Here is a 19,341-nt window from a genome sequence, read left to right on the forward strand (position 1 = left end):
GGATGGGAGATGGGAGTCAGATGGCCTTGGGGCCCAGCCCTGTTGCCGGCCCAAGTAGCTGTGTGGCCTTGTGCAGGTTAGCTCCTGAACTCTGTGGCTCTTCCTGTCCTCCTGGGTGTGGAGGCCAACCCTTCTGTCATTCCCACAGCTGCATCTGGGAGCAAACCAGATTAAGTCAGGGTGGGAAATTCCAGCCTCTTCCAGGCTCTTCAAGAGGCCCATCTGATCTGGACACTGAGGAGGGTCAGGCTCATCTCACAGGCCCAGCCAGCCGTGGTCACTAACGTCCGGGCCACCTATGCGGAGGCATCATCAAGTCCCGTTGCAGCTGAGGTAAATGAGGCACAGAGTGGGGCCCGCTGCCTGGCCCGAGGCCACACAGCAGGTCTTGGACGGGTCTGTCTCCTAAAGACCCAACTCTCGGAACAGTGTTTGTCGGGTCACCTCCCTCCCCAAGTCCAGAGACCTCTGAGACGGACCCAGTCCGGGTCTTCCACTCGGCCCCCTTGCTTGGTGCTGGAGAGGCCAGGGCCTGCCGAAGCCCCGCAGCAGTCGTCACTTGGATGGAGGGGCCGGCCGGGTAGGTGTGCAGGCCAGACCCGAGCCGGCCCCGCGCTCTCCAGGTGGGGCGGGACCGTCCACCGGGGGCGGGGCTCCCCGCAAGGCTCCTCCCCGCCCCCGCCCACCCCGCAGAGCCGCTGCCGGGGAGCCCAGTTGCCGAGGAACTTTTCGCGGGCGCCGAGCCCCACTGAGGCCAGGGCGTGACGCGAAATCGCGGAGCGGCGGCGGGCCGAGCGGGCCGCCGGGAGGAGGCGACTGCGCCATGGACGAGCCACACTTCAGCGAAGCGGCCTTGGAGCAGGCGCTGGCTGAGCCGAGCGAGCTGGACGCGGCGCTGCTGACCGACATCGAAGGTGCGTCAGGGCCACTGGGCTCCGCGCGAGTGGGGCGCGCAGGAGGCGCCGGCCTTTGTCTTCCGGGGCGGCGGGGGGCGCGGAGCGGGGCGGGGCGCGGCGCTGGCGCTGGCTCCGTGCGGGGCGCGCGGGGCGCCCCGCGTCTCTGCGCCGAGCGCTGCGGGCCTCGCTGTCCTGTCCGCGCGGAGCCTCCCGCGCCCGCCCTGGCTGTTCACGCCGCTCCGGGTCCTTGGAGGCTCGGCGCTGGGCACGTGCGCCTCTGGGCGTCCCGGTCCGCCCCCCGCGGCCAGTGAGTCCTCAGCCCCTAGGCGGCTGCGGCGAGAGCCTGGGACCCGGGCATCGCCGAGGCCCCGCCCCCGCTCCGGCCTTGACGTCAGCGGGAGGTTATTCTCGGTCATTCCCTCCGGCCCGAGAGTTCAGCTCGGCGCAGGAGCTCTTGCGCAGGCGCGCGGGCGCCTCCAGCCCCTGCCCCCCAGGGTCCGGTTCTCCTAGCCGGCGCCGGGCGTCGGTTCGGCACACATTTACTGAGCATCTACTAGGCCCCGTCCTAGGCACCAGGGGTTCACAGACAGACCTGGGCTCCCCTTTTCTTGGAAGCACAAAAATCGCCAAGGAAACCCACAAACGGATATTTAGTTACACCTTGTGGTCGAGCCGGGGCAGGGCGACAGCTTCCGGTAGAGCGGTGGGGTGAGACCTGAAAGTCAGCCCCAGGACCCGCTGGGAAGGATGTCTTCGCCGCAGAGGGCACGGCGAGGAATTGGAGATTCACAGGTGAGGCTGGGCAGGTTGGCAGACCGAGGACCCTTGTGGGCAGGGAAAGGAGGGAGCAGCTGCGCCGGCTCGCTTACACCTGTGGAAGCACCGCTCTGATTGTTCTACAGAGAAGGGGTTGGGGGAGACGCTGAAGCAGGGGCCAGTTAGGAGGCTGTTGCCCACTGTGCAGACAGCAAATCCCAGCCGCCCTGAGTTGCCTCCGAGGTTGCTGTGTTGCACTTGGCTGATGGGGAAACAGGCCAAGAGCACAGGACCCAAACCTCCCACAACCTGGATAGACACGTCCATGGTGCCTGTGGCCACTCTGGGGTTAGCAAAACGGACACCCACTCCTGCCTTACTGCAGCCTTGCAGATGAACCCAGCTGGCAGGGCCCAAGAGTCGCCAGGTCCCCTGAGAGGAACGAGGGTTGAGAGGAGGGCCAGGCAACCCTCGAGTCCAGGATGGGGAGCTGGACTGGATCCCAGAGGCAGTGGGGAGTCTTGGGGGAGGGGTTGGGGCAGGGCAATGCCATGCTTGGGTTCTGTGCGGGAAGTTCCCTCTAGCTGTTGGAGTGGATGATCACAGAACGAGTAGAGAAGACTCATTCAGCACTTACTGTATGCCAGGCACTGTGCTGACCACTGAGTCCTCCCAACAGCCCCAATGAGGGCCTTGAGGCACAGAGAGGTTAAGTGACTTGTCCCAGGTCACACAGCCAGAGCATGGCAGAGCCAGAATTCAAACCCAAGCTGTGGGCTCCAGAGCCCAAGCTCTTAACCGCTGGACTCCTAAAAGTGTGTGCATGTGTGTGTGGGGGTGGGCAATAGAGCAGGGGACCCAGGAGGCTACTCCACATGGAGGTATGCTGGGGGTCGGGGAGGGGTCATAGGTCACACAGCCACCTCCCCATCCCAGGCGAGAGCCTTTGACTCATGAGACTGAGGACCGGCCTTGCGCCCCGCCCAGCCGGGCATCTGCCTCGACCAGACTCTGTCGTGTGACCAGCTCTTGGCGTGGCGCTCTCACCAGGAGTCTCAGGTTCTGTGCCGAAGGCACTGCCCCCGCCACAGTGCGCCGTGGCTCCTGGTGAGTCAGTCTGCTCCCGGCCTCCTCTTGTGGTTCTTGCTTTGGGGTCCTTTGTGGCCGTGGGCAGAGGGCACGTGAGAGCTGTCCCGCGCGAGCGTTGGGATCGTTGTGGGTTCCGGGGCAGTCCTCACCTCCCTGCTGGTTAATTCACCAGGCCTGGAACGTGTGCTTAGTGCAGAAGAGGCAGTGGAGATGACTGCTTGTCGGGGCCCGCGCATCTCCCGCGGGTGCGCCTGGGGCTCCCGCGCACAGCCTGTAGTCATCTCTGGCTGGGCTCCCCAAGTTCACTCTGTCTTTGCACCCCAGGTGTCTGCCTTACGGCATCTTGCCCACCACTCTGCCCAGTACCTGAATCAACTGCACGGGCCAGGCCTCCTGGGGTCCAGGCCAGCCTGGTGGAGAGGACACACGGGGGCCACCCTGCCCCCAGGCCTCTCCCCACGGTCTCTCATGCCCAGTTGTCTGCCTGGCCCCACCAAGCACGGGCCCTCCTTAGGAAACAAGCTCACGGTGGCTTACAGCCCAGCTCCTGGCCCCGGCGCGCACCTCCTCAGCTCCCTAACAACCATGGCTCCCCAGTGCCCCGAGCTAAGTCCCCTTGTCCCAGCATGGCGTTCGAGACCTGTACGGTGGGCCAAGCCTGCCCTCCGTGATGATTCCCGTCCCTCCAGGTCCCACCCCTCAGGCCCCCACGCCGCTGCCATGTTCTGCCCCCGTGCGGTGCCCCCGCCTCGTCCCCACGGCAGAGCCTGGGAGAGGCCTCTTCCACCAGACACGACCCGCTCTCCATCCCTCTTCCTGCCTTTGGTACCCGGCCTGGTGACCGGAAGCAGAAGGCACCCCCCAGCGTGGCCATCTGCTGCCCTCTCGGCTGCAGCGGCTCCCCTGGAAAGCAGGGGGTGAGGCTGTAGATGGGGGTGGTTCCAGCCCTCGCGCCTCTGAGGGGCACGGAGAGGAGCGTGCCGGGAGCTCCCTCTTTCCCGATGGTCACTGGACACAAACATCCTGAGTGACCTGGTCAGCCCCAGGCAGGGGCCTGGGATCCGGACTTTGCCCAGCTGATAAGCGCAGGCCAGGTGAGAATGACTGCGCCGGCCAGAGGAAGCGTCTCTGTCCTTGTGTCTTGCCAGCCGCAGGCCCTGTGGATGTGCCCTTTGACCCCGGGACCTGAGTGGGGCTGCCCATCTGCACATGTGTTGGGAGAGGGGAGGGCCTCAGAAATGCCATGGTCACCTCTTCACCCAGTGTGTAGACAAGGAGCAGACGCCTCCACTGCCCCCCAGCTGCCCAGCCTGTACGGCAGCCGAGGGCGTTAGCAGCGGCAGGAAGGCCAGGCCCCGCGGTGCTTGCTTCCCAGGCCAAGCACCTGTTGGAGACCATTTCTAGCTGGCGGAGGAGGGCCAGGGCACAGCAGGTGTTTCCGAGTCTCCAGCCATAGTTGATGCTTTGCTGGGCAGAGCACCTCCAGGCAGCCTTGGGGATGCAAACTGAAGCACTTGGGAGATTCCAGTCACACAGTTGTGGGGACTAAGGAAAGCGACCAAAAGTAGGTAAAACGACAAAGCCCAGTGCTGGGGCTGCTCCGAGGAAATGGGAAGCATTGCAGGGGAGAGTGCAGACGGGTTTATCCTTCCAGAAAGCAGCCTGGCAGCTCTGAAGCAGCACGCTGCCTTTGAAACAACACACCCACTGCAGGTTTAAAACAGCTGCAGTGAGGCAACCGGGAAGGGGGAAATATAATTAATGTAAAGGAGTGGATAGCACTATTTAGACTGGAACGTTGCTCAGCAGGACGGGACCGCCCCCTGCATTGCCGCTGCGTCAGGCCCATGGGTTGTTTCCCAGCTGCTGGAAGGAGTCTCTACCCCAGGACAGGATGTTGGGATTGGTGCTGGCCAATCTGTCCAGTGGCCGTGCTCAGGGTCACTTGGTCCATGTAACTGGTAGCGGCATGTGGAGCGGCACTGATGAGAGGAGAGTGCGAGGTGGTGACCTCAGAGCAGCTTTTGAGAGGAGGAGGAGTTTGCAGGTGGACACAGGATAGTGGGAAGGGCCTTTGGGGCAGAGGGAACGGGCTGGGCCAGCGCACAGCCTTCTGAAAGCAGACAAGGAGAGTGAGGCTCACCGGACTCAGACAGCCAGGGACCAGCAGGGGTGGGGCTGGCAGTGCACACGCCCCTCGATCTGGTCTCCTCTGTGCTCAGCCCCGTGCTGAGTGATTGCGTGTCCCAGCTGGCTCAGGCCTTGACCCCGCCCTAGGGGCTCCTCTCAGGGCAGTTAGGAAGGCCTCGCAGCGGAGGTGGTGCTGGGGCTCCTCCTTGCACCTTCGCGCTGCCTCGCCTCCGTGTCCCACGCGGCACACACGTCCTGACCTGGGGTGAGTGGTGGCAGCGAGGTGGGACAGAGCCAGGCTGGCCCTGGGGCTCACACCTGCCCCTGGCAGGCAGGGCTGAGGGCTGTGGGCTTGGGGGTTGGCAGGCCTGGGTTTGCGTCCCAGATTGTCCACTTGGCAGCCAGGGGACCTGGGGCCTGTGGCTTCCCTCTGAGCCTTAGTGACCTCGTCTGTCTAGAGGGCTCACGCCCAGCTTCCCCTGGGGCTCCAGCCCCGGGCCCGTCCCACTCCAGGAAGAGCCGGCACCCACTTGCACCCCCGGGCAGCCCTGCGCACACAAAGGGCAGCCTGTGCCCCTGCTGCACACTCACCGGCTGTGGACATGTGAGCCTGCCAACCGGGCTCCTCAGAGAGCAGCAGGGTGGGTGGCAGGCAGGGTGCAGCCCCCCTCCCCACCACTGCCCTGCACCCTCCATCGAGCGGGCGGAGCTGGGACGGGGCTGCTGCTTTGCACCATTTGCCATTCTTCACAGCTGTGCAGACTTTGTGACCTGCTTGCAAATCCCTTTCCTGCCCGTTCCCTGAGAAACGGTCTCCTTGGCTCAGGTGAGAGACGAACGTGGGTTGGAACTCCAGCTCTTGACTGTCTCCCTGACCCCCACCCCCTTGACTCCCTCTGCTCCGGCCACACCGGCCTCCTCGCTGTCTTGATGTCACCTCCTCAGAGAGGCCTGCCCTGACCGCCTCCGTTTGTTCATGGTGCTCATCACCACCAGTACCCCTGTTCCTCCGTGGATTTGCAGACCATTGGTTACAGATGGAACAGAAGCTCCACGAGGGACGTCTTCGTGCTGTGTTCCAGCACCCTAGTGCCTGGTACACTTAGTAGACACTTAGGAAAGGGCAGTAGGTATTGCCACAGAAGCAGATCTGGACTTCGTGGGCCAGGCTGTGTAGGGAAGGTGGTGAGCTCCCTGTCCCAGGAAGCGTGCAAGCAGGGTTTCTTCAGGGTGCAAGGCCTCGTGCAGTTTGGATGGGCCGGAGGCTTCCGTGACGGTCAGAGCTGGGCTCCTGTAGGTTCGTGGTGCAGGGCCCCTCCAGGATTTGCATCATGGCCTCACCGAATAAACACGCAGGAGAATAAAAGGCTGCCCCACATCTGCCTCCAGAGGGAGGTTTGAAGGCAAGCCAGGGAGGGGGGAGGAGGTTTCAGGTTTCCTGTTGGGTCCTGATAGGATCAGGGCAGGCTAGGAGGAAGGAGAGCAAAAGGAGCCAGGCTTGGGGGCCGGCAGGTGGGCCCACTGAGGCCGAGCCTGAGCCTCCGGTCTCCCGATGTGCAGTGTGCAGACAGTGCATGCAGAAGCCACGTGGGCCTTGAGTCTTCCCTCATGCGGGAAGCCGAGTGCTCAGCTCACCCACGGAGGGGCCAGCCTTTCAGACCCGCTGCGGGGGCGCTTCCTTAACTTGTGCACGCTGGGGACCTCTCTTGCCTCCTGGAATCCCCTACTCCGAGGCCAGGAGTGAAGGCTCAGAGAAGGGGAGTGAGAAGGGAGAAGGGCAGAAGGATGGGTCAGGAGCTGGGAGGACTGGACCCCTCGGGGCGGTCGGCCCTGGCCCCGGCCCTTCGGAGTCGCAGGCGAGTGTCTGCGTGTGGGCCTTGGAATTCAGGCCTCGGTGTCTTCCAGCCTCAAGGTACTGAGGTGAGGGAGGAGCCTTCCCAACAGCAGTGTCTTGTTTGTTTTTTGGGGGTGAGGGAGGGTGTGAGAGCCACCGGCTGAGGAGAGACGGAGCTGAGGATGCTAGAGAATTCTGTTGCCCTTGGCACCCCCTGCAAGGCCATGGAAGGACCCGGACAAAGGAGGATGGGGGGGCGTTACCTCGGCTAGCCTCCTGGAGAGGGAGGGCCATCCGGGCCGGGGGTTCTCCAGTACCCCAACACCCTCGGAGGCTGCAGGAGACCAGGAGAGGGTACCGGGGTGGGCCTGGCCACAGTTGGGAGGCTGGCCTGAGCCCGGGGTCTGCTTGGCCACAAAAGCCGGAGCTGGCAACCTGGGCTGCTGGCCAGGCTATGTTCATGTGTGTGTGTGGAACTCTGACCTTACCCAGAAGGGGAGATAGGCCCAGGTACCCCTCCAAAGACCCCCAGAGCCTGTCACCCTACGACTTCCTCACCTTCTGTCCCAGGGATTGGGCTGCCTCTTGGACTCCCCGGCCCAACAGTGAATAAGTGAGTGAATCAGGCTTCACCCAGAGACTGCTAGTCGGGTGGGGGAGGGGGTGAGACCTTCACCGACCCCCATCCCAGACCCAGGCCTCTCTGCAAAGGGATGTCTGTGTGGGGCGTCAGCTCTGGTTGTTACCGGCTGGGCACTTTGGGGTAGGGGTTTCCCTTCCTCAGTTTCCCAACAGTGACCTGTTGTCAGGGGTCCATGCGGTTGGGTGCGGCAGAGGCTTGGATGCGGAGTTGGGGCACCCCTGGCCGGCCCCACGCCCGCTCCGCCGCGCTCTCGGAGGTGGTGGGAGCAGGGGACGTGATTGCCAGTAACCCCTGCGGACGTCGGCGCCGAGCGGGTTGAGGGACGGCGTCCGCGAGTAACCCCGGCCCCATCCGGCCCTGCGGGGCTCAAACCGAGCCGCGCGCCGCGGGGGTGGGGCGGGGCCCCAGGAGGCGGTGGCGCGGCCGCTGATTGGCCGCGCGCGCTCACCCCATGCCCGGGCCGCGGCCCCGGGAGGGCGTGGCCATTCGGCGGGGCGTGGCCATTCGGCGGGGGCGGAGCCAGCGGGGGCGGGACCGGCGGCGCGCTCGGCAGCTTTAAAGCGCGGCCGGCCACGCAGGTGAAGTCAGCGCGCGGACACCGGCAGGCCAGCCGCCTGGACCCCCCGAAGGGCGGCGGGCGCAGGCCGCGGAGCCATGGACTGCACGTTCGAAGGTATTTTTTGGAGGACCCGACCTCTTTATTACAGTTTCCATCTGCATCGCGGGGTCCTCATCCCCGGTGCCCTGAGGGGAGGTATACGCGCTCCCGGCTCTCAGGGGAGCTGGCGGACCCCCCCCCCCACCTCAGTAGTCACCCCCACCCCCACGTCTGGCGTGAGAGGGTGGCCTTCCCACATCCTCTGCTCCGCAGGGAGGAGGGCCGGTTGTCCTTCTGTCTCCTGGGGCTCCTAGTTTGGAGGGCTTCTTGAACTTGCTAGACAGTGGCCCCCTGGGTTCAGCCAGTTTTTCTTTCTGGCCCTCAGTTTCCCCATCTGTCAAAGGGGCTCATGAAGCCTGGGGAGCGAGCAGGTCCTGAAGGTGAAAGGTCTCTATGCCCCATGACCTGCGCAAACCTGGAGGGCCCGTCCCGTGTTTCTGTTTGAGGACCAGGAGGCTGAGCCTGGCACCCCCGTCTCGCTCTCCTGGAGGCCGTAGGGAGGGTCCCCTGCAGTCACTTTCCTGCCTGGCACCTGTCAGTAGGAGGGACTCAGGCGACGTTGACTCTCCCCTCCGTGCGGCCATCCTGCCACAAAGGGTCTCATCTGTCTTGTGCAGATGAGGAAACCGAGGCCCAGTGAGAGGAAGCCCTAGCAGGCTGGGGACCGGGGGTACACCTCGGGCTCCCAGGGTTTGCACATGGATCCTGCAGAGCACTCTGACCCAGTGGGTGGCTCCCCCAGTGGGTTAGAGGGCCCTAGGCTGACCCAGCCAGGCTGCTGATCGCCAGCTGGGGAAGAGGGCCTGTGGCCAGGCTGGGGCCGCGGCAGGCAGTGTGTCCAGTCTGTACGAGGAGGAAAGAGGACAGACGGCGTTTGCTTTTGTCGAGGGGAGACTGAAGCCTGAATGGCCGGTCCCGAGGCTGCTTGGCTGCAGACGGGGTCTGGGCTTGTGCCCAGAACACACAGGGACACTCTGGTTGGCACACACTTGGCCAGCGGCTGGCTCTGCCCGAAGCCTCGGTCTGTCCCACAGAGGAGTGGGCTGGCGAAGGCAGCTCTGAAGTCGGGAGTGGTGGGCCCAGGCCTCAGTTCTGCCTTCGCCTGGTCCTGGGGCAGGTCGGTGGGCCTCAGGGGGGCGCTGGGCTCGTCCGGTGTTGCAAGGCCGTTTGACGCACCTGGCAGAGCTCCAGATGTCACAGGTGTCTGTGAGTGGGGGCTCCTGGGGGTGGCTTTCTGTTTCCGTGGCGCTGGTCCCACAGGTACACTGTGGGGTGGGGGTGGGGGAGCGTGCAAATCCGTGACACCTGCCCCCTGTTGCTCACACAGCTTCTCCTCCTTACCGCAGACATGCTTCAGCTCATCAACAACCAAGACAGCGACTTCCCGGGCCTGTTCGACCCGCCCTACGCTGGGGGCGGAGCAGGGGGCACAGAGCCCGCCAGTCCATATGCCAGCTCCCCAGGCAGCCTGTCCCCACCTCCTTCCACGATGAGCTCCCCACTCGAAGGCTTCCTGGGGGGGACCAAGGCGACAACCCCACCCTTGTCCCCTCCCCAGCCTGCACCCACCCCCCTGAAGATGTACCCTTCCATGCCTGCCTTCTCCGCGGGGCCTGCTATCAAGGAGGAACCAGCACCCCAGACCACCCTCCAGCCGCTGCCGGGGGCCCTCCTGCCCCAGCGTCTTCCGGCCCCAGCCCCACCGCAGTTCAGCTCTGCCCCTGTGTTGGGCTATCCCAGCCCTCCTGGAGGCTTCTCCACAGGTAAGGGGGGCGTGTGGAGGGAGGAGCACCAGGAGGAGGGTCTGTTGTGGTCTCAGTAGAGGAATTTGCAGGCTCTAGAAGTCGGGTCCCTGCTGTGCTGCTGGAGGTGCTCCCGTCACCAGCAGCTCTCAGGAAGCACCGCTTCCCAGCCTCCCAGCGTCCGCAGCAGATAGGTGCTGGGCTGGGAAGCGAGCAGGCTTGCATCAGAGCCCCAGGCAGGGACTGTCCCGATAGTAACCTGAGGCCATGAGGGTAACGACTCATTCAAGGTCACAGGGTGATAAGTACCTGCGGGCGGGCGGGTTGGAAGTGGGTTAGGGCAGCCTGTGTCCGCAGCTCCTGCCTTTATCTCTGCAGGGACCCCCCCGGGGAGCACCGCGCAGTCGCTGCCTGGCCTGCCACTGGCTGCCCTTCCAGGGGTCCCGCCCGTCTCCTTGCACAACCAGGTCCAGAGTGCGGCTCCCCAGCAGCTGTTGACGGCCACAGCCACCCCGACGGTGGCCCCTGGAACAACCACTGTGACCTCACAGGTCCAGCAGGTCCCGGTGAGAGGGTCTGGCCCGGCCTCAGGGAGGTGGTGGCCCCGACCCACAGCCCACAGCTGAGCCCCCTCCCGTCCTTAGGTCCTGCTGCAGCCCCACTTCATCAAGGCAGACTCGCTGCTCCTGACGACTGTGAAAACAGATGTGGGAGCCCCCATGAAGGCGGCAGGCATCAGCTCCCTGGCCCCTGGCATGGCTGTGCAGGCAGCGCCCTTGCAGGTGGGCGGCTTGGGCAGGGCAGGGGGGCGGGGGTGTTGTATGCATGCATGTCCACCTGCTAACCGTGCCTGGCCCCACAGACCCTGGTGAGTGGCGGAACCATCCTGGCGACTGTGCCGCTGGTAGTGGATGCTGACAAGCTGCCCATCAACCGGCTGGCAGCTGGCGGCAAGGCCCCGGGCTCGGCCCAGAGCCGAGGTGAGAAGCGTACGGCCCACAATGCCATTGAGAAACGCTACCGCTCTTCCATCAATGACAAGATCGTCGAGCTCAAGGACCTGGTGGTGGGCACAGAGGCCAAGGTGCGGGCAGAGGCCCCGATGGGGTGGCCCTGGGGAAGGAGGCACCTGAGGGGAAGAGGAGGCACCTGGGGGGAACAGGAGGATGGGGCTGAGCCTGGACAGACAGGCCTGGGGCTCCAGACTCCTCGGGCTTGGCGGCTGTTTAGCTGAGCTTCATGGAGGCCCCTTGCGGTGGGGGCTCTTTTAGGTGTTGGGGGTTCAGCAGTGAACAGACAGACTGCTGTTCTGTTGAGCAGCTGACGTTCTGGCGGGGTGTCGGGGTGCCGGCAGACAGGACAGATCCGTGTTGGGGTTTGCTGGCGGGGTGTCGAGGCGCCAGCAGACAGGACAGATCTCTGCTGGGGTTTGCCAGGTGGCATGAAAGAAAACGGGGCGGGAAGAGGGACGGTGGGAGTCGCATATCTGAATCGGGTGGTCGAGGAGGCCTCGCAAAGGTGATGCCATATGTGAACAGAGGCCTGGAGGAGGCGAGGGGGCAAGGCATGGAGGTGGAACGATGGTGACAGCGGTTAGCCGTAAGCTGTTGTATGCATTTTACTTGGGAGGAGGGTTCTACTAGGGAGGAACATTCCACGTAGAAGGAACAGCAGGTGCAAAGGCCCTGAGGCAACTGTGTAGCAGAGCAGTCCCACCCCTTGCGCTTAGCCGCCCACTTGTCCGCCCACTTGTCCGGCCTGACCGGCCACCTGTGCTGTGTCTCCTCCCTACCGCCTGCAGCTGAATAAATCTGCTGTCTTGCGCAAGGCCATCGACTACATCCGCTTCCTTCAGCAGGGCAACCAGAGACTCAAGCAGGAGAACCTGAATCTGCGCACCGCTGCCCACAAAAGCAGTGAGTCCTTTCCTCCCCTCCACGCCTGCTCACCCTGCGAGGGCCCTTCACCCTCTCGTCGGCCTTCCCGTGGCCCTCAGCTCCGATTTGGGGCGAGGTAGGGTGTGTAGCCCTCACCCCAGCCCAGCTCCTCTCTGGCCCACAGAATCTCTGAAGGACCTGGTGTCAGCCTGCAGCAGTGGAGGCCACACAGACGTGCCCATGGAGGGCGAGAAGCCAGAGGTGGTGGACACCCTGAGCCCGCCACCCTCGGACGCCGGCTCGCCCTTCCAGAGCAGCCCACTGTCCCTTGGCAGCAGGGGCAGTAGCAGTGGTGGCAGTGGCAGTGACTCAGAGCCTGACAGCCCAGTCTTTGAGGACAGCCAGGTTGGGTTGCACGTCGTTGCCCCCTCCCTGTCATCCAGCGACATCCTCTGAGTTCCGGGACTGGGGCGTGTCCTACCTCCCGTTTTAGAGACGGGGAGCTGGGCAGGGGTCCCGCAGTAAGGCTGGGGGCAGAGCTGATCCCTCCTCCTCTGAGCTGAGCTCTCTGGGCTGTGCTCACCCCGTTCTCACTGCCCCGCCCACCCCGCCAGGTGAAGCCAGAGCAGCTGCCGCCCCCCCACAGCCGGGGCATGCTGGACCGCTCCCGCCTGGCCCTGTGTGTGCTTGTCTTCCTCTGTGTCTCCTGCAACCCCTTGGCCTCCCTGCTGGGCAGCCGGGTTCCCGCTGGCCCCTCAGATGCCACCAGTGTCTACCACGGTCCTGGGCGCAGCATGCTGGGTGCTGAGGGCAGAGGTAGGACAGGCCAGCCTGGGCAGTGCGAGGGGGGACTCTTGGGGACGTAGATCCCGGGCCTGTGGGCTTGGGGCTCTGGACTTCCCGGGTGGCATGTCCCCAGCCTGTGTCTGCCCCCAGACAGCCTTGGCTGGGCCCCGTGGCTGCTGCCCCCACTGGTCTGGCTGATGAACGGGCTGCTGGTGCTGTCCTCCTTGGCGCTGCTCTTTGTCTACGGAGAGCCGGTCACGCGGCCCCACTCGGGCCCCGCCGTGCACTTCTGGAGGCATCGCAAGCAGGCCGACCTGGACCTGGCCCGGGTAAGCGGCCGGACCCCGGGGGTGTGGAGGGCGGGCAGGGCTGGGACCCTCAGCAGCACCTGGGAAGGTGCCGGGCACACCGTGAATCTGCCCTGTTCTCTCCACTCCTGTCTCCCCCTCAGACCCCCACGGAGCCCCGGGGGCCCAGCCGGCACTGCTGGGGTTGGTGGGGTCGTGGCGGGGAGCCCAAGATGGAGGGCTCTCCGGGGCTAGAGGGGTGGCACGTGCCGGGGATGCTCTGACCCCGCCTTTCTCACCTGGAAAACCTTCCTCCGCAGGGGGACTTCGCCCAGGCTGCCCAGCAGCTGTGGCTGGCCCTGCGGGCCCTGGGCCGACCCCTGCCCACCTCCCACCTGGACCTGGCCTGCAGCCTGCTCTGGGGCCTCATCCGCCACCTGCTGCAGCATCTCTGGGTGGGCCGCTGGCTGGCAGGCCGGGCGGGGGGCCTGCGGAGGGATGGTGCCCTGCAGGTGGACGCCCGCACCAGTGCCCGCGACGCGGCCCTCGTCTACCACAAGCTGCACCAGCTGCACACCATGGGTATGGCGGGCGAGGGCTGGGCCTGAGGGCGTCCCGCCACCTCTGCGCCATGCCCAGCCTCATGCCCTCCCATTTTCCAGGGAAGTACTCGGGCGGGCACCTGGCTGCCGCCAACCTGGCACTGAGTGCCCTGAACCTGGCCGAGTGCGCGGGGGAGGCCATGTCCGTGGCCACGCTGGCTGAGATCTATGTGGCCACCGCGCTCAGGGTCAAGACCAGTCTCCCCCGGGCCTTGCATTTCCTGACAGTGAGTAGGTGGTGGGCTTGGTGGGGGACGGGGCTCAGGTCTCCCTGGGCTGAGGGCTGCCCGGGAGAGGCGGCTGGTTATGGGGTGGGCTCCAGGCCCTCTGGGGTCTCAGCCCCGGGTCTGGGGTGACAGCCCGCCCCTCTCGCCCACAGCGCTTCTTCCTGAGCAGCGCCCGCCAGGCCTCCCTGGCACAGAGCGGCTCAGTGCCTCTTGCCATGCAGTGGCTCTGCCACCCTGCGGGCCACCGTTTCTTCGTGGATGGTGACTGGGCTGTGTGCAGCGCTCCGCGGCACAGCCTGTACAGCGTGGCCGGGGACCCAGGTGCCTTCTCACCCTGCGCCTGTCCCCTGTCCCCCATCCCCTGTCCCCTGCCCACCCTGGTCTGTTGCCCCACCATCCATTGTCGCCACGGGGGCTGCAGGAACAGGGAGGCCAGGCTGGCTCTGTCTCAGTTGGGGCTCTTCAGAGGCAAACAGGAAGAGGGATTTGGGGGCAGGTGGTTGATTTGGGAGGTGCTCCCAGGCAACACCGCTGTGCTGTGAGGAGGTCAGGAAGGGCGTGTGCCCAAGCTAGGTTATCCTGTCCATGGGGTGGGGGAGGCAGAATATTTATCGCCCAGCTTTCATCCGTCTCAGAGCCAGGCCCCCCCGTGCCCAGGGAAGAGTCCTAGGTGCAGGGAAGCGCCTGTGCGCGGGGAGGTGGGGCCCTTCCCCCCCGCCCCACTCACCCTCTCCTCCCCACAGTGGACCCCCTGGCCCACGTGGCTCAGCTGTTCCGTGAACATCTCTTGGAGCGAGCACTGCATTGCCTGGCCCAGCCCAGCCCCGGCCCCGGATCAGCCGATGGGGACAGGTGAGTGTCCCTCTGCGCCTCAGCGGGCCAGGTCCCCCACCCCCGGCCAGTGGAGCTTGGGAAAGGCTACGTCCAGGGACCCGTGTCGGTGGCCAGAGCCGGGTCACCGTGGCCTCAGTTTCCCCACCAGCCCGGCAGGGGCTGGCCGCGCTTTGAGGAGCCAGGAAGCCAGGCTGTGCCGTGGGGGCAGGTGAGGAGGGCCGTCCGCTTCAGGACCCCTGCCACCTGTCCCGACGGCCAGTCCTCTTCTGCCACAGGGAATTCTCCGATGCCCTCGGGTACCTGCAGCTGCTGAACAGCTGTTCTGACGTGGCCGGGGCTCCTGCCTGCAGCTTTTCCATTGGCTCCGGCATGGCTGCCACCGCCGGTGAGCCCCCAGGCCTCCCCGCCCCGTGACACCCTCGGGCTCAGCGCCACAGCAGCTTGGCCTTGGGTGTGGTGTGGCCGAGTTTCAGGGACCCCTCTGGCCCTGCTTCCTGCAGGCACAGACCCGGTGGCCAAGTGGTGGGCCTCGCTGACGGCTGTGGTGACCCACTGGCTCCGGCGGGATGAGGCAGCGGCCGAGCGGCTGTATCCGCTGGTGGAGCACCTGCCCCGCGCCCTGCAGGAGTCTGAGTGAGCGCAGGCTGCGTGCTCGTGCCCCCACCCCGACCCCCGGCTTTGTTCTGTGCGGTTGGGGTCCCGTCATTTCTTTCCCGGGAAGCCAGAACCAGGGCAGGGGAAGCTCGGCGAGGGCCTGAGGCCTGGTCTGACCGTCACACCTCTGCCTTGGCCCCAACAGGAGACCCCTGCCCAGGGCGGCTCTGCACACCTTCAAGGCTGCCCGGGCCCTGCTGGGCCGTGGGAAGGCAGAGTCTGGCCCGGCCAGCCTGGCCATGTGTGAGAAGGCCAGTGGGTACCTTCAGGACAGCCTGGCCGTTACACCAGCCGGCAGCTCCATTGACAAGGTGAGGGCTGGGGCCAGGGGCCTGGCGGATCTTGGGGGCCTTGGCCTTTCCACTCCCCGGACGGTCCTCCTTGGGCTGCAGAAGACTGCAGGGTCAGCCCAACAGTACAGGACTGGGGGCTAAGGTTTGGGTCCAGGGGAGAGTGGCTGCCCCCCTCTGGCCTCAGTGTCCCCACCCCCAGCGGACGGCTGGGGTGAGCGGTGTGGCAGGGCCTGGAGAGCGGGCGGCCCCGCGGTGCATTGCTGTTGCATTGCACGTGTGAGGCGGGTGCAGTGCCTCGGCAGTGCAGCCCGGAGCCGGCCCCTGGCACCATGGGCCCCCACTCTTCCCTCCCAGAGCCAGAGCCCCCTGACCCCTGCCCTGCCCACCACCCCAGGTCATGCAGCTGCTCTTGTGTGACCTGCTCCTTGGGGCGCGCACCAGCCTGTGGCAGCGGCAGAAGCTGCCGGCACCCTCCCAGGCCTCACCGGGCCCGGGCAGTGGGGCCCAGGCCTCTGCCCTCGAGCTCCGTGGCTTCCAGAGGGACCTGAGTGGTCTGAGGCGTCTGGCACAGAGTTTCCGGCCTGCCATGCGGAGGGTGAGTGCCCATGGGGCTCTGGCTTGCAATGGGGATGTATGTGAGGTGTCGGGAGGGAGCGGGGGCCTGGCTGGAACCTCTCCTGGCCCCTCCTGCCCAGGTGTTCCTGCATGAAGCCACTGCCCGGCTGATGGCAGGGGCCAGCCCGGCGCGGACACACCAGCTCCTGGACCGCAGCCTGAGGAGGAGGGCCGGCCCCTGCGGCAAAGGAGGTGAGAAGGACAGCTGGCCCAGGTGGGAAGGGCCACACGCCAGGTGGAGGCTGCAGAGGGAGGCTGTGTGTGAGACACACAGAGGCCGAGGGACTTGGTGGTGGCTTCCTGATGGGAGGCCTAACCTGAGAGTCAGTGGGGACAACTGTCCTTTGTAGGACACGCGACTGGGTACGCGGTCTGTGCTCCAGGGGCAGGCGCGGAAGGGGCGAGGCTCCGTGCTCCTCCGAGACCGAGGGGGGCGGGTGGGGGCGGGTGCTGACTAGCCTGGGGCGGGGCCGGTTGTCCAGGGGGCGGGGCAAGGATCCGAGCCCCACCCCCGGCGCGGCCCCGCCCCTGACATGCCACTGTGCATGTGTGCAGGCACGGCGGCGGAGCTGGAGCCGCGGCCCACGAGGCGGGAGCACGCGGAGGCGTTGCTCCTGGCTTCCTGCTACCTGCCGCCCGGCTTCCTGTCGGCGCCTGGGCAGCGAGTGGGCATGCTGGCCGAGGCGGCACGCACGCTCGAGAAGCTCGGTGACCGCCGGCTGCTGCATGACTGCCAGCAGATGCTCATGCGCCTGGGCGGCGGGACCACCGTAACCTCCAGCTAGACCCCCGCTGGCGGCCCAGCCCCAGCGCCCCTGTTTCTGTCTCGACGGCCGAGGGCAGCGCCGGAGACCCGGGGTCCGAGGCTCGCCCACGGAGTGCACTGTCCCTGGAGGGCTGGAGACCCTCGGGGACTTCCGCACTTGACCTTGGGGCCTCCCCAGCCCGCTCCAGCCCTCGATGAGCGGCGGCCGGGATGGTGCTGGCCCCTGGTGGCCGGCCGGGGGATTGCCGGGCCTGGCCGCTGCCGGGGGTCAACTGTTACGCGCGCCGCCGCCGATCCTGGGCTTTCCCTCTCCGTCCAGAGGGAAGAGGGGTGCGTCTCACTGAGCCGAAGGGCCCTGCCCCCGGCGCCTCCCTCCCGTCTGGGGAGACCTGTGCATAGTGTAGATCGTGGTGCGCCAGCCTCCTGGCCTCTGAGGTTCCAAGTGTTACTTTGCCTTTTGCAAACTTTATTTTCATAGGTTGAGAAGTTTTATACAGAGAATAAAAAATGAACTTATTTATAATCTGGGTTTTGCTCCTTTGGGGAGGGGTGTGTGTGCCAACCAGAGGGGATCCTTTGGGCCATCCGTCCCCCCAGCACCCAGGCAAATGCTTCCCATCCCCACCTGCCTTTCGGTTTGGGAGGCCCGGCTTTATTCCCTCCAGCTGACTTGGGTCCCACTGATCACGGGGCCGCGCGTTTGGGCTATATCATCTCCTAACCCTTAGGGTCCATATGGTCTCAGCTGTGCTTCCTTGCCTCCTCTCCCAGCTTCTGCCCCCTTCAGGTCCCGGGATGACATGGGAGGACAGCTCCATGTCTTTGGGGATCTGTTGGGACAGCAGGAGCTACAACCTGGGTCTCCCTGTGTGTCTGGGTGTCAGTCTCACCTGCCTGACCCCTGTCCCCTTCCCGGAGGTCACGTGGGTGTGGCTGGGCAGCAAGGGCTTCTTTCCTGTACCTGCAGTAAGGTCCCCAGAGCCCTCCCCTCCCCTCCCCTCCCCTCCATTCCAACCTCTCCCCCAGAGCCTGGCCCCTCTCCCAGCAGAATCTGGTCAGAATCCACGGGCTGCAGAATTCCAAAACAATCGTTGTATCTTTATTGACTTTTTTTTTTTATGAATGCAATGACTGTTTTTTTTTACTCTTAAGGAAAATAAACATCTTTTAGAAACAGCTCGATACACACAATCTTCAGTGTGAAGCAATATACTAATAAGAACACTAGTCGTCTTAACATTTACAGTCTTCATATATATTATATATATGTATATGTATACATATATATACACTATATAACGAGGCCGGATATAATACACACGTTCACCGTTTTACAGTCATATGTACAGGAAGTTTCTAGGGCGGCCCCGGGCTGGGGCTGCATCAGGCCTATCGAAGCGTGGACAGAGCTGAGGACACGGACAGACAGGCGGACGAACTGGCGGGCACTGGCCCGGGCGGTGGTGGCTGCTTGGGGAAGGAGGCAGCGCCGGAGCCCCCTTCCCAGCAAGGGCCCCGTGCTGAGGGGCACACGACGCACGGCGGCGACACACGGGCGAAGCGAGCATGTTCCCGACATATATACATTCTATGTGACATATATATAGAGGGGCACACAGGTGTGTACATGGATCTAGCGCTGTCTCCGCTCCCGTGCGAGTGGCGCTGCGGCCCCCGGAGACGGTGGTCGTGCAGAGGGTCGGTCATGCGTCTGCCGGGGGTGCACTCTGGTCGCGACTTTTAGTTTTGCGCTCCCAGGCTGGGCTCCGGGGACGGGGCGGACTGGAAGGGAGACGAGCAGAAGCCAGCGGGAGCCAGTCCGGCCCACGCCCGGGGAGCCCGCATCCCCTGAGCACGGGCCCCAGGCCCCCGGCCCTCCCGACCCGCACGAAGGTTTTGGCCAAGGCTGGGAAGGAAGGGCGCACAGCCTCCGGCCCCTCCTGCGCCGGACAGGCCTCGGCTCCCCCCCCCGCCCCCAGCCTCGTTCCAGGAGACACGTCCTGGAGGGAAGCCAGCCTCGGCCTCTTCGGACCCCACCCCACTCCCAGGGTGCCCAGCTGCGTGCCACTACCGACCCACGTAGACTGTGTGCCACGTCGTCCTGAAACTTCCAGGGGGAGAAGCGTATCCCCAGGCTAAAGGCCTCCCACCCACGCCGGAGCCTGGGTGTTCCAAGGAGTCTGGCCGCTCCGCGGGCTCCCCCTCTCCAAGCCTGGCCGGGGGATGGGGGCGAGAAGGCCCTGTGCCGTCCAGTTCCGGGAGCAGACGGATCCGGAACCTGTTTTCTTCCCGACCGGGGACCACTAGTTTCCGCCCGAGGAGGCCAGATCCAAGATCCGGGTTCCGGATCAAGGATCGGCTCTGGACCCGCGCCGGAAGCAGCGCGAAGGCGCGGGGGCTGCGCCGGCGGCTCCTCTCCTCGGCGTCGGCGGCGTCGGCGGGCGGGCGGGCGGGCTGGCGGGCGGGTGGGATCCGGCGGCTCCTCCGGCCGGGGGTGGATTACAATGGCAGCCTCTGCGGGGAAGAGACGCGCGGCTAGTTACTGACTGCGGGGCACCTGCCGAGCAGTCAACTCCTCCAGACCCGCCCCTCGGCCCCGACCCCGCCCGCTCCTCCAGAGCGAGGCCCCACCTGCAGCTTTGCCCGTAGGCC

At 65.4% G+C, this 19,341-nt stretch overlaps 2 protein-coding genes across 13 annotated transcripts in view; one reads left to right on the forward strand and one right to left on the reverse strand.

The window, feature by feature from the left end:
• The first annotated feature begins 702 nt into the window (after positions 1-702).
• On the forward strand, positions 703-16,934 carry SREBF1 (sterol regulatory element binding transcription factor 1). 9 transcript variants are annotated; one of them, XM_059997999.1, is made up of 21 exons: positions 703-959; positions 7,542-7,554; positions 7,978-8,021; positions 9,353-9,769; positions 10,127-10,314; positions 10,393-10,530; positions 10,611-10,832; positions 11,550-11,664; positions 11,810-12,030; positions 12,240-12,441; positions 12,562-12,740; positions 13,019-13,280; positions 13,361-13,527; positions 13,680-13,848; positions 14,271-14,379; positions 14,637-14,746; positions 14,862-14,994; positions 15,161-15,326; positions 15,703-15,903; positions 16,004-16,115; positions 16,479-16,934. In XM_059997999.1, exons 1-21 carry the CDS (start codon positions 824-826, stop codon positions 16,706-16,708), a joined length of 3,534 nt encoding a protein of 1,177 aa, XP_059853982.1. In that variant the 5' UTR covers positions 703-823; the 3' UTR covers positions 16,709-16,934. The 9 variants fall into 9 exon arrangements, with proteins under 9 accessions (XP_059853982.1, XP_059853977.1, XP_059853981.1 ...); XM_059997994.1 differs by lacking the exons at positions 7,542-7,554; positions 7,978-8,021 and having other exon boundaries at positions 703-914; XM_059997998.1 differs by lacking the exons at positions 7,542-7,554; positions 7,978-8,021 and having other exon boundaries at positions 812-914; positions 9,565-9,769.
• A 1,004-nt stretch (positions 16,935-17,938) lies between these two features.
• RAI1 (retinoic acid induced 1) overlaps positions 17,939-19,341 on the reverse strand; it is a 105,115-nt gene continuing 103,712 nt past the window's right edge. For all 4 annotated transcript variants that reach the window (XM_059997987.1, XM_059997986.1, XM_059997988.1 and 1 more), the window contains one exon: positions 17,939-19,203. In XM_059997987.1, the coding sequence (XP_059853970.1) occupies positions 19,189-19,203 (15 nt within the window). In that variant the 3' untranslated portion in view covers positions 17,939-19,188. The remainder of the gene's footprint in view (positions 19,204-19,341) is intronic.

Source organism: Delphinus delphis, chromosome 19 (genome assembly GCF_949987515.2).
Source record: "Delphinus delphis chromosome 19, mDelDel1.2, whole genome shotgun sequence".
Classification (NCBI taxonomy): Eukaryota; Metazoa; Chordata; class Mammalia; order Artiodactyla; family Delphinidae; genus Delphinus; species Delphinus delphis.

Excerpts from the sequence above, each read along its gene's own strand:
- SREBF1 (XM_059997991.1), top strand. The coding sequence starts at position 8,912 with ATGGCCGGTCCCGAGGCTGCTTGGCTGCAGACGGGGTCTGGGCTTGTG. Across the intron at positions 12,031-12,239 it reads CAGTCTTTGAGGACAGCCAG|GTGAAGCCAGAGCAGCTGCC; the intron begins GTTGGGTTGCAC and ends CCACCCCGCCAG. Across the intron at positions 15,904-16,003 it reads TCCGGCCTGCCATGCGGAGG|GTGTTCCTGCATGAAGCCAC; the intron begins GTGAGTGCCCAT and ends CCTCCTGCCCAG.